The sequence below is a fragment of the Cinclus cinclus genome, chromosome 18 (assembly GCF_963662255.1).
Source record: "Cinclus cinclus chromosome 18, bCinCin1.1, whole genome shotgun sequence".
NCBI lineage: Eukaryota > Metazoa > Chordata > Aves > Passeriformes > Cinclidae > Cinclus > Cinclus cinclus.
Genome location: NC_085063.1, coordinates 13,630,472 through 13,640,651, shown reverse-complemented (window position 1 = coordinate 13,640,651; position 10,180 = coordinate 13,630,472). Strand labels below are relative to the sequence as shown.

The 10,180-nt window shown below is 44.2% G+C and overlaps 1 protein-coding gene across 1 annotated transcript; it reads left to right on the top strand.

Annotated features, from left to right (window-relative positions):
* The first annotated feature begins 7,380 nt into the window (after positions 1–7,380).
* On the top strand, positions 7,381–9,654 carry PFDN4 (prefoldin subunit 4). Its single transcript, XM_062505093.1, has 4 exons — positions 7,381–7,589; positions 8,420–8,527; positions 8,953–9,096; positions 9,352–9,654. Exons 1-4 carry the CDS (start codon positions 7,566–7,568, stop codon positions 9,481–9,483), a joined length of 408 nt encoding a protein of 135 aa, XP_062361077.1. The 5' UTR covers positions 7,381–7,565; the 3' UTR covers positions 9,484–9,654.
* The last annotated feature ends 526 nt before the right edge of the window (positions 9,655–10,180 follow it).

Genomic DNA, 10,180 nt, shown 5'->3' with positions numbered 1-10,180 from the left:
ATGGCTTTGAAGAGTCTGGAACAGGCAAGTCAAGACTAAAGTGGGCACAGGTCAGTTTTTCCATGTTCTTCACAGCTACAGGGAGGAAACCACTCTGTTAATATGAAATCTTCTCTCTCTGAGGCTGTTTTTAAATGACAGCCTGGAAAAGGTTGTGTTTAACTCCCGTGGCAGTGGTGTAAGCCCCTGGCAGGGATGTTGGTGTGCTGGGGGCCTGGAGCTGGGACAGCCAATAATTCCTCAGTTCCTGCTCGAGGGCAAGTCCAGGGGTGTCTGCAGCCTCCCTTTCTTCCCTCCTTTTTAAGAGATCTCAAACCCAAGCTTTAATTTTCATTTGTGACCTTTAGAACATACCAAGGGTTATCTCAAGAGAAAAGCAAGACCAGTTCAGTGCTCTTGAGCTGAAATTTGGGTGTATCCCTCCACTGAGGCACCTGGAACTGTGAAGGTGTCACCACCCTCACACAGATGTCCCTCCACAAGACTTCCCAATGTTTTCCAATATAACAGCAAATGACAGAGGTGAGTGGACAATGAAAAACCCTTTTCACTTCTCCTCTATGGCAAAGAAGGATTTTTAGGAGGAAGACCAGGAAACAGCTGAAGAGTAAAGCTAAAGAGCTGATTTTTCTGTGCTGGTCTTTTGCTCTTGGTTTAATTTCTGCTCTCTTAGATGTCAAGAGAGAATATTCCTTGAAAAGCCATGTGCCAGTGGGATGCTTCTGTGGAAGATCTGCTGTGCTCAGATTTTTTCACACTAAATATTTAATTAATCCGAGTTTTAGAGGTGCTGTCTGAGCAGATTCAATTTCTAGTCCTATGTTTTGGGAAACAATTGTAACATATCCGAATAAAGCTTGGAAATCCCATCAAACTCAGAGCTCCTGCCCTGGATTTAAGGGGTGAGGTGTGCTTGGGAAGCTCATTAAAAACAACACCTGAATTTCCAGATCAAAACCTAGGAGCTCATGCAAAGTGACCTGAGTGATTTTCGTGCAGTTCATTTCAAATGTATCAAATATCACCCAAATTATTCCTCAGTGGGAACAGCTTTATGTTGGGAGTGGATTTTCATTCTTAATGCCTGTAACTCCAGGAGATCTGCTCCCTGACATTTTACAGAATCCTCATCTCTGCTCTTGCTTCTGGCTGGGAAAAGCTTTTTACTAATTTGGCCTCAGAATTTGTGTGAAATCTCCGAGTTTTCTGAATTGATGCAAAATGCTGAAGTGCCACAGGAGAATGAGATTACCAGGGAGAGTGCGACAGGAAAGTATTTCACAATGTGGGGAAGGAAAACTGATTGCAACTTGCAAACTCCGGTTGTTGTTGCAGGGTTTGCTCGTGTTTGCTTACACACTTTTAATTCTGTCTTAATTCTGTCTTAATTCTCCTTCCAGCTGAAGATCTTCGAGTTTTGTAAATATTGATGGGAAAGTACAGTAATTCCCATTCTCCAGAAGAGAAACTGAAATGGCTTTGAAAACTGAGATCTCCAAGTTATTCATGTTCATTGTGAAATGAAAGCAAAAGAAACCTTTATTTTAATTTTACTCAAATACCAGGTTTTAACACTAAACTCCTCTTCTGATCTCACAAACTGGATGATTGCTCCCCTCCAAGATGACAGTAGCAGTGTGAAGATAAAGCTCTGCTGAGGAAACTGAGCCCAAGGTAATGCTGAGAGAGGGATCCAGACAAACAGAGGGACGGATGAAAACTCAAATTCCACCAGCCCAGGAATCCTCCGGCTGGCCATGACCTGTGTGGAGACACCAACCTCAGTCATAAACATTGCAACACTCCACCACTGCAGGAGCCTCTCAATCAGAGCCTGCATCAAGAAAATGAAGAAGTTTCTTCACTTTAATCAAGCGGAGGTTGCTTAAAAAATAAAAATGGCACCACCTTTTTTCATGGATAAATGTTTATTATCTGCTTTAGATGAGCAGGCAATGCTTCGTGCACTGCATTCTCTCGAGAGGAGATTACAGGGGGATAATCAGGGAGAAAATGGTGAGAACCAAGGAATCAAGTCCAGGACAAGATGCTCTGACAGCTTGGAAATAATCAGGACTTGCCAGATTTTTCCTTTTTTTTTTTTAAGAAAAAAATTAGGATCACTCTGTGGGATGTTACAGCTTCTTGTCTCTTTTAGCAATATTTCCCTGCCTGAGCAGGGAAGGGAGGGGAAGGATTTGGGCAATACTTACTGTTCCAGGCTGAATATTTCTCTTTGAACAGGAGTCTGGAAGCTTTTGTCACCATCCCCTCAGAGCTGTGGAAAGCACATTTATTTATTTTTAAAAGCAGCAGCATTTAGAAGTCCCTGGAAGTGTCCCAAGCCAGGCTGGAAGAGCTTGGAGCAGCCTGGGATAGTGGAAAGTGTTTCTGCCCTGGGAAATAAGATGATTTTTGGAGTCCCTTTCAACTCAAACCATTCCGTGATTCCATGAATATGTAAAATCTTGGTGATTTTTCCCCCATGGGGAAATTATTCCTGATTTAACACTTCTCACAGAAAAACTGTGCTGAAGAACAATAATTCAACTTCTCTATGTGCAATTACACATTTAAACTTCTGTCATGATATTTCCATGCCTTGCCCACATGTAGTTGACACCCAAAGCACTGAAAAATTTTGTGATGGCACTGAAGAATTTGGAGTATTTTCACTTGTAGTGGAATTAGTGACTGCACAATGTGAGCAGGTGACCAAAACCTGTTTGCCAAAAGCAAGGAAAGATCTCAAATGCAGTGGATGCTGAGCATCAACACTTGAAATTTGAAATGAAATGAAATGAAATTAAATTAAATTAAATTAAATTAAGTTTAGAAACTGAAGGTTTTAATTGCTGAGCATCTAATTGCCTGTAAAAAAAACAAAACAAAAAAAAAATAACAAAAAAAACCAAACCAGCAGTAGGAAGGAATTTGCTCCAGCTGGTTTTGCCAGCCCCTGAATCCCACTGGAGCTGATGGCATTTTCTGGGTTTGTTGATGAAGCTGCAGTGTTTGCACAGATCCCTTCACTTCTGCTCTGATGGAGGTGCTTGTGCCGAGGTAAAACTGACCCCAGAGCAGGGCTTGGAAAGCAAATTCCTGTCACTTGCTCAGGGTTTGAGGGTTCTGCTCCACTGAGGTGCTGCTGTTCATTTTATCAAAGAAAAGGCAGCAATAACGTTGGGTTTGGCAATTTGCTTACATTTATTTCACCAAAATAAACATTTCTTGTTCCTGTGCTGACATGTTGCAAAGTCTCCACTGTGTGAATATAGAATTTCATAGGGTTTTTGCATTATGCTGTGTTATCTTTCTAGAGTTTCACAGGTGTTCATGTCTGGTCTCTAAATTCCCCTGAAATTCCAAGCTGATGCTCTCCTGAGGTCAGCACCTGGAATTCCTGCCGAGAAGTGAGGAGCATGGTTTAGGAGGTGAGGTTGGTGGCAGAACCCTGAGCCCCAGGTGCTGATGCTGCCAGCCTGGCTGAATTCCTCCTGAGTGACACAGCCCAGCTCTGTCTCACACGAGTTCAGAAGTTGGGGCTGCTGGTTATTTTATCATCACCTTGCCCACAGTTACTATTTGCTATTAATATCTGGTGTCTAATTTTATTTTTTTTTTTGTTTTAAATAGCAAATCAATTGGAGATTTTTAATGTTTTTCACTATTAAGGAGCACTGCTATTTGATGCCAGGGCAGAGGGAGGGTGGAACAGCTCTGTCTGTGGCTTTGGAGAATTTTCTGCAGGAATCTCTGATAGATATGTAAAATACACCCTGAATCCCCTCTGCCAAAGCCCAAAGAGATGAGTTTGGACTTTCAGCAGTGGATTGCTGTGAGCTGAGTGTGTTTGGCTCCCACTGTGTCCCTTAGAGGCACAGAAGATCTCCAGGCTCTGCCTTTGCCATGAGTCAGGCACGAGGCTCTGGGGCTGTGCTTGGCTGAACCCAATCCCCTCTGGGCCACATCCTGGTTCCTCCTGTTCCTGCTTCTGGAGGGATTAGAGCTGGTTCATCAGATAAAACCCTGCCCTGCATTTCAGCTCAGCCCTCTCCTGGGAACGCTTTGGTTTCAGCTCTCTGAGTGCAGTGCTGCCCTTGGGAAAATGTTGGGGGTTTTTTTTCTTTTTTTTTTTTTTTGTGTGTGTTGTTTTGTTTGTTTGTTTGTTTTATTTATTTATTTGGGGCTTTTTTTTTTTTTTTTTTGTGTGTGTGTGTGTGTTTGTTGCTCTGGTTGGTGAAGCAGCAAATGAGCTTCTCTGGTGTGTCCCCCAAGGAAAAGCCTTCTTCTAGATTCTGCTGTGGGTCTGCCAACAGTTTCTCCATCCAAAGACAAAACTAAAATAAATAAAATATATATAAAAAATAGGAAAAAGGCAGATTTGTACACATTAAAACATGCTGAGTAACATCACAGGCAGGACATATTAATGAGAGACCTCTGAGAGTTCAGAACCTTTAGATTCAGCAGTAAAAAAATCTGTTGTGATTTAAAGTGAGGGAATCCAGCAGGGTGGTGGTTGTGCAGGGAACACTGCTCCTCCTTGGGTGGAATTTTCAAGGAATACAAACTGATTTGTGAAACTGGGACTGCCAGTGCTGCTCTTCCGAAGGAAATTATTTCCACCTGCACGGGTGTGACTGCAGGCCTCATTTCAGGCATTTTGGGAGCAGTTTTCATTGAAGCAAAAAAAGTGAAATAAAGGCAAGAATGATGCTGCAGCTTCAGGCCTCCAAGATATTTCCAGTACAGGCCACAAAAAGTTCCTGGAAAACAGAGATGTTCCACCTCTAGAAATATCTACTGAACAAGGTGAACTGTGGAGTAAGGGGGATGCAGGCTTTGATATTTTGGAGTCTGGAATATTCCCTGTTGATATTGAGAGAGCCAAGTGCTGGTGAGGAAGGACAGAGTGGCAGAGGCAGATTTTCCCTTTCATTTGGAATAAAACCAGCAGAAGGCACCAGAAGAGAACGATGGGATTATAAAAAAACTCTGTTTACTGTGCTGCTCACCAAGGTGGGGTAAAGGATGAGCCGAGCCCCAGGATTTCCCAGCAGAGGGGAATCTCCAGCTCCCATCACAGGCACAAAGAGCAGCAGGAGCACTCTGGGCAGGGCAGGGAGAACTTTCCCTCACCAGGGATAAAGTTTATTGGGATGCCTTGCAGAAAGAACTTCACGAAGTTTAATAACTAATGTGGGATAGATGTGAGCGTAGAGGAGGCTGCAATGGTGAAATGGTGAGGTTGCTTTTTGACTAACGTGAGGTATTTTGAAAGAATGAGGGTAGAGAGGTGAGGAAATCTGCTTTCTTTCCCTCAGATTACAAAAGAATAAAAAAAATTCCTCAGCAGAGGATTTGCCATATCAATAATTAGGAACTATCTCATTAAGATATTTTTTGAAAATATGAACACCCTTAGAAAAGGATTTTTTTTTCTTCAACCTCCATTCCCCCTGCAGTGCTGGCACAAGGGCCTGCATTTCACAATAAATCATCAAATATTGGGAATGCCATAGCGCTGCCACCTCCTTTACCATACTAAAACAGGACAAACTCATGTGGCTTTAGCTCAAAGTGATCTCCTTCATCCAGGCTGAACCAACCACTTCATCCCCATTAAGTCTTGCCCCTTTCCAGTGCACTTTGAATTCACAAAAATATCAATGTGTGGGGGTTCCAAGGTCACCAAGGCCTGAGAAATGTCTGTGGAACTTCAGGGAAAGGGGGGAAGAGTTTGGGAACTCCAGAGCTCTCACTGAGGCACGGCAGTGCTCTTCCCCACTGAGCTGGATTGCAAAAGGCTCGAGCAAGGAAGGAGAAAATGTGTGAAAAATGAGATGTGAGATGCAGGGCAGGGCATGGAAGGGATGCCAGCGAGGTGAAGCCAACCACAGCAACAACAACAGGGACCAGAGCAAGAAGGAGCAAGTCCTTTATGCAACTGGGAGAGGAAGGAGGGCACTGGGTTCAGCGGGTTTCTCTTACTCCACGCTGGCTGTTTGCACTCGTGTGCTGTTTTCACTTTTATTTACATAAGAAAGGTCTGCAGTGAGTTACTCTTGGCAATGCTCACCCCACTGAGCTTGCCCGAGCATGTGGGAGAGAAAAAAGATTTCTTTTGAAAGCCTTCGAGTCATTGAATTCTTGTGAAATCCACTCCTTTTCTCTTGAGGGAAATTGTGCTGGCTCTGTGTATGATGCAGTTAATCCAGCCGGGGAAATAACCACAGCTTAGGCTGTGTCCTTTCCTAGCAGGATCCTTAGGGGAGAGCAGGCCAGAGAGATGAGAGCTTGTTTTCTGAGGAAAAGAGAGGCTTAGAGTTTGGATTATAATTTTATAGGAATTAATAATGATGTGGTTCTCTGGGGAGAAATTTGGTGATTAACTTTTTCCCTCAATGGGATGATGCATCAAAATAAAATGTAACATCAGCCCGAGGGTCACCCAAAATATCTTTTATTATTCTGTCTGTCCTATTGATTTGGAACAGGAGTTTTGAAATGAGAAGTCACTCAGAACTGTGAAAAAAGCAGACCTTAAAAAATTATATTTCAGGCAATATTAGAGAATTAAGCATGTCATTATCCCAACCCATCCCATTATCCCTTCCCATTATCCCATCCCATCATCCATTCCCATTGTCCCATCCCATGCATCCCATCCCATTATCCATTCCCATTATCTCAGTATCTCTTCCCATTATCCCAGTATCCATTCCCATTATCCCAGTGATCCCATCCCATTATCCATTCCCAGTATCCATGATCCCATCCCATTATCCATTCCCATTATCCCAGTATCCATGATCCCATCCCAGTATCCATTCCCATTATCCATTCCCATTATCCATTCCCATTATCCCATTATCCATTCCCATTATCCCAGTATCCATGATCCCATCCCATTATCCATTCCCATTATCCCATTATCCCATTATCCATTCCCGTTATCCATTCCCATTATCCCAGTATCCATTCCCAGTATCCATGATCCCATCCCATGATCCATTCCCATTATCCATTCCCATTATCCCAGTATCCATGATCCCATTATCCCATGATCCCATCCCATTATCCCAGTATCCATTCCCAGTATCCATGATCCCATTATCCCATGATCCCATCCCATTATCCCATTATCCCATTATCCCAGTATCCATTCCCAGTATCCATGATCCCATTATCCCATGATCCCATCCCATTATCCCAGTATCCCAGTATCCCAGTATCCCATTATCCCAGTATCCATTCCCAGTATCCATGATCCCATGATCCCAGTATCCATTCCCGTCTCACGGCGCCCCCTAGCGGACCAGCTCCGCTCTCCCTCCGCTCCCCTCGGGCCGTACCAAGAGCCGCGGGGGTGCCTTCCCTGCCATTCCTGCCGTGTCCGGAGGCCTCCGGGGCCATCTCGCCGCGCTCGGAGAGGTGCGAAGAGAGAAAATCCAGATTTTCACGGGACTTGGGCCGTTTCTTGCAGTTTTTCTTCGTGTTTCTTCTTTTCCCCGTGCCCGCGGCTCCTCCTCTGCGCGGAGGGCGGATGGTTCGGCGGCAACATGGCCGCCACCATGAAGAAGGCGGTGAGTGCCGGGCGGGCCCGGGGAGGTTTGGTTCTTTTCTGCAGGATTTGGTCCCTTTGCGGCGGAGTTCGATCCTTCCCGAGGAGGTCTGAAGCGCTCTGGGCCGTGCCCGTGGGCAGCCCCTGCTCCGGCCGTGCCCGGCTCGGGAGCTGAGGGCGCTGGGACCGAGCCGGGGCACGGCCCCTGTCCTGTGGAGGCTCTGCCGGTGCAGCTCTTTATAAACAGCAAGGGCAGGCTGGGTGTGAGGGAAAAGTATTCTCGGAGAGGGTACTTGGAATTATGGAATCATGATCGTGGCTTGGGATGGAAAGGAGTTTAAAATTCACGTCGTTCCATCATTCCGCCGTGGCAGAGACGCCTCCCACTGCCCCAGGCTGCTCCAGCCTGGCCTTGGACACTTCCCGGGATGCAGGGGCATTCACAGCTTCTCTGGGCACCCTGTGCCAGGGTCTCACCTCCTTCACAGGGAGGAATTCCTGCCCGGTATTCCCTCCAACCCTCCTTCCTGTCAGTTTGAAACCATTCTGCTTTCTGTGTCACCATCTGCTCTCGTTAATCGTCTCTGTCCAGAGAAAACTCAGGGCAGGGTGTCCAGTTCCACTCACTGTCAAGGAAACATTTGGCTTTAGGATGCTATGGCTGGCCAGTGTTTTAAGTGGATGTTACCCAGCTAAATACGTGTATTTCTGATGTTTTGAAGAGGCACTTTGAGCAGTTGGGTGCACAAGCACAATGTAGTGGCTGTCAGATTATTTTCCAGAGCGTCCTTGCAGTGAGACTCAAGTTAATGTAAGAGCTGAAATCATCATTTTGATCTCTCTTCCTTGCAGGCTGCAGAAGACGTCAATGTTACTTTTGAAGATCAACAGAAAATTAACAAGTTTGCAAGAAATACCAGCAGGATCACAGAGCTGAAAGAAGAAATAGAAGTGAAAAAGGTATATTTGCTTCAAATCTCATTAACTGTGTGTTGGGCTGAATTAATTTTCAACTGGAACATAAAAAATTGGCAGCAGTGTGTTACTGTGAGTTTAGGTAATGCTTAGGTTCTGATACTTTGGAAATAGAGAATAGTAAAAGTATATCAGATATTAGTGATGTTTAAATCTGCTGTATTTCACTGCCTAGGCAGTTAATTATTCTGTTAATGAGAGATAATGATTATTAACCAGGAATTCCTAGTGGTAGAGTTCTCTTGAATTTAATACTGATGCTAAATTCCTGCTCTGGAACTGCTCCATAAGTTATCCTGGTGGTGGGTGGATTTGTTTCCAAAATCCAACCTCTCTGAGTTCCTTATCCAGCTGTGTGCCCACTGAAATGCTTTACAAAGGATTTTGGATTTCTGTGTCCTGGCAAACAGAAACAGCTGCAGAACCTGGAGGATGCCTGTGATGACATCATGCTGCTGGATGATGCTGATTCCCACCTGATTCCCTACCAGATTGGGGATGTCTTCATCAGTCATTCCCTGGAGGAGACACAGGAGATGCTGGAGGAGGCAAAGGTTTGTCTGGAGCTGTCTGTGTGCTGGGCACTGGGATGGGATGGTCTGGGCATCCTCTGGAGCTTTCACAGGCTAAAATTGATGTTGCATTTAGAATCTGTTTTGCTCCAAAGGCACTCCAGCAATAAATCCTGCAGCCAGACTTGGGAACAAGTTGGAAAAGAGGCACCTCTTTGTTGGTTCTGTGTTGCTGACAAACCTGGCTCAGTTTGTTGTACAGAATTGGTTGGTTTTTATTGATTTTTTCTTTTTCAGAGGAGTTTACAAGAGGAAATTGAAGCGTTGGAATCCCGAGTGGAGTCGATCCAGAGGGTGTTGTCTGACCTCAAAGTTCAGCTCTATGCAAAGTTTGGAAATAACATAAACCTGGAGGCTGAGGACAGTTAAAGCTTTTCTAAATGCAACACCCAACTTCTCCTTAGGTTATTAAATGTTTTGATAACATTGCTGCAATTACATTTGAGAAAAGAAAATCCATCCCTTTCCTTTTTGTTGGTTTGGTGGTTTTTTTTTTTTACTTTCCTGTAAAGTTCTATATATTTAATAAGAACTTTCTTATTTTGGTTATTGCAGTTATTTATTTATTCAGGTAAACACTGACTTCACATTGGTAAAACATCAAGATTGGAATATTTGCATTGTTTACTAAGGCAATAAAGCCAGGCATGTGTTGGAATTTCCTGGGTCTTGTTTTCTGCTCATGACAAGGTTTCAAACAAATGGAAAGAGGGCATTTTGGAGTGGCTGTTGCATAAAAGCTGTGTGATACAGGGATGGTGAGGGAGTGATGCTGTTCAGGTGTTTTTAAGAGCCTTCCTGGAGCTCCTCAATTCCTGCTCTGTGTTTCACCCCCAGCTCAGGTGTCAGAGGACAAGCAAGGGCTCTTTAAAAATCACTTTGGTAGTGAGGAAAAGCTTTTGGAGCCCCCACGTTCACTCATTTACTGTTTTGTTTTTGGGAATCCCAGAAAATGCTGCAAGTCACAGTGGTGAATGTTCATTTTTAATCTTCCTGAACAGTTCCTAAATCCATGTTTATTTAGGAAATTGATGTCACAGTTGTTAATGGGTTTTGTTGCAGTGTC

Bases quoted from the DNA above. Each gene is read 5' to 3' on its own strand.
- PFDN4 (XM_062505093.1), top strand. From the start codon at position 7,566: ATGGCCGCCACCATGAAGAAGGCG. The intron at 7,590-8,419 runs GTGAGTGCCGGG...TCTTCCTTGCAG, and splicing joins CCGCCACCATGAAGAAGGCG to GCTGCAGAAGACGTCAATGT. The intron at 8,528-8,952 runs GTATATTTGCTT...CCTGGCAAACAG, and splicing joins AAGAAATAGAAGTGAAAAAG to AAACAGCTGCAGAACCTGGA.